The sequence below is a fragment of the Caenorhabditis briggsae genome, assembly GCF_000004555.2.
Source record: "Caenorhabditis briggsae complete genome, chrX, whole genome shotgun sequence".
Taxonomy (NCBI): Eukaryota; Metazoa; Nematoda; class Chromadorea; order Rhabditida; family Rhabditidae; genus Caenorhabditis; species Caenorhabditis briggsae.
Window position 1 is genome coordinate 15,579,051 of NC_013491.2, and position 1,341 is coordinate 15,580,391.

General features: G+C 39.4%; 1 protein-coding gene across 1 annotated transcript in view; it reads left to right on the forward strand.

Moving 5' to 3' along the window:
* The window catches only part of CBG15517, a gene marked incomplete at both ends in the record, with an annotated part of 6,736 nt that overhangs the window by 754 nt on the left and 4,641 nt on the right, over positions 1-1,341 (forward strand). The window contains one exon of the mRNA XM_045240249.1: positions 1,047-1,276. Coding sequence (XP_045095722.1) covers positions 1,047-1,276 — 230 coding nt within the window. The remainder of the gene's footprint in view (positions 1-1,046; positions 1,277-1,341) is intronic.

Sequence of the window (1,341 nt, forward strand, 5' to 3'; positions counted from 1 at the left end):
CATCCATGTAACTTGTGCATACCATCTTTCCAAAAGCCAGTTACATTCTCTCGAATAAATGGATGTTCCACGGGAAATCAAGTAACACCTGGGCCGCTTTTTAGCTGGTTCTTCTTTACGCCCCCTCAAACTCCTGATTTGGTTCTTTCATTATTGGTTATTAGGATAACACTGTAGATGAGATAAAATCTGAACTGAAAAAATATTTTGAGTCGCTGCCAGCGGGATTTAGGAGGTATGGTATCCACAGGTTGCCTGAATGTTTTCAGCATGTCGTGGACCACGACGGTGCATACGGTCATCCTTGGAGAATCCTTGTTTTTCTGTTATTCACGAATTAAAAAATGGACAGTTACTTTCCTTCCAACGTAATAGCATTCGCTTTTTCAGTGCAAAATAGGAAATTTTCAGATGCAATTAGCCAATTTTTTGAAATTCGTCTCACCTAAAGGGTAGTATAATTTTTAAGTTCTCCAAAACTTTTCCAAACAAATTGTTTTGAGAAAAACATTGAAATATGAAATACCACATACTTCCACATTAGGTTTCGTGTTCGGAAACCTTCTAGTAATGGGAAAACCATAGTTGAAAATTGCCGATTATTTTACTGAAAGCGTGATTTTTTGCAATCGAAACTTTTGAACTATAGAAGTTTCTTAAGCACATTTTGAAAAAAGGTTTGTAGGTTTTGAAAAAGCTCTTTCACCCAGCATAGTTGGTTAAGGTTAATCAGCCTGTCAATAGTGTTTTGAGATAGAAAGTGCGGTATTTTCCGTTAACTCTCTAATAGAAGGCCACACAAGCCTCCAACGTTGAGCCAGTAAATCTCTGTTCCTGTAAGAGATATTAAAAAGTTGTACACTAATGAAATGTTTATCATAAAATTGAAATTATTCTGACAGTTGACCACTTTTTCATGTCTTATACAGTAGCTGAGATATATTAGCTTGAAATTGAAGGTTTGGGGGGCCTTCAATGAGAGTGTTTACGGTTTAAAATTTCAACATTAGTTTCCGTCTTTTTTATGACGCAATGTTTTATTTTAGGCTCTCATCAGACGAAATCCAGCTCAACTACCGCGTGGAACACCAACGCTCCAGTTTTCACCCCACAGGGGATTGACCGGTCCGGCGAACAAGTCCTTCCATCAGCAGGTCCAGGTTACCATGGACCAATGCACCAATCCTATGTGGACCCAAACTATCATCATCATCCGAACTATCCGTACGGTCATCATCCTCACGGAATGATGCCTCCTGGACACCAACATCAGCAAGTACCTCCTCGGTTTCAAGGAGTCCCTCCTCAACCTCAATATATTCCCTTCGATCCAGAGAGGCA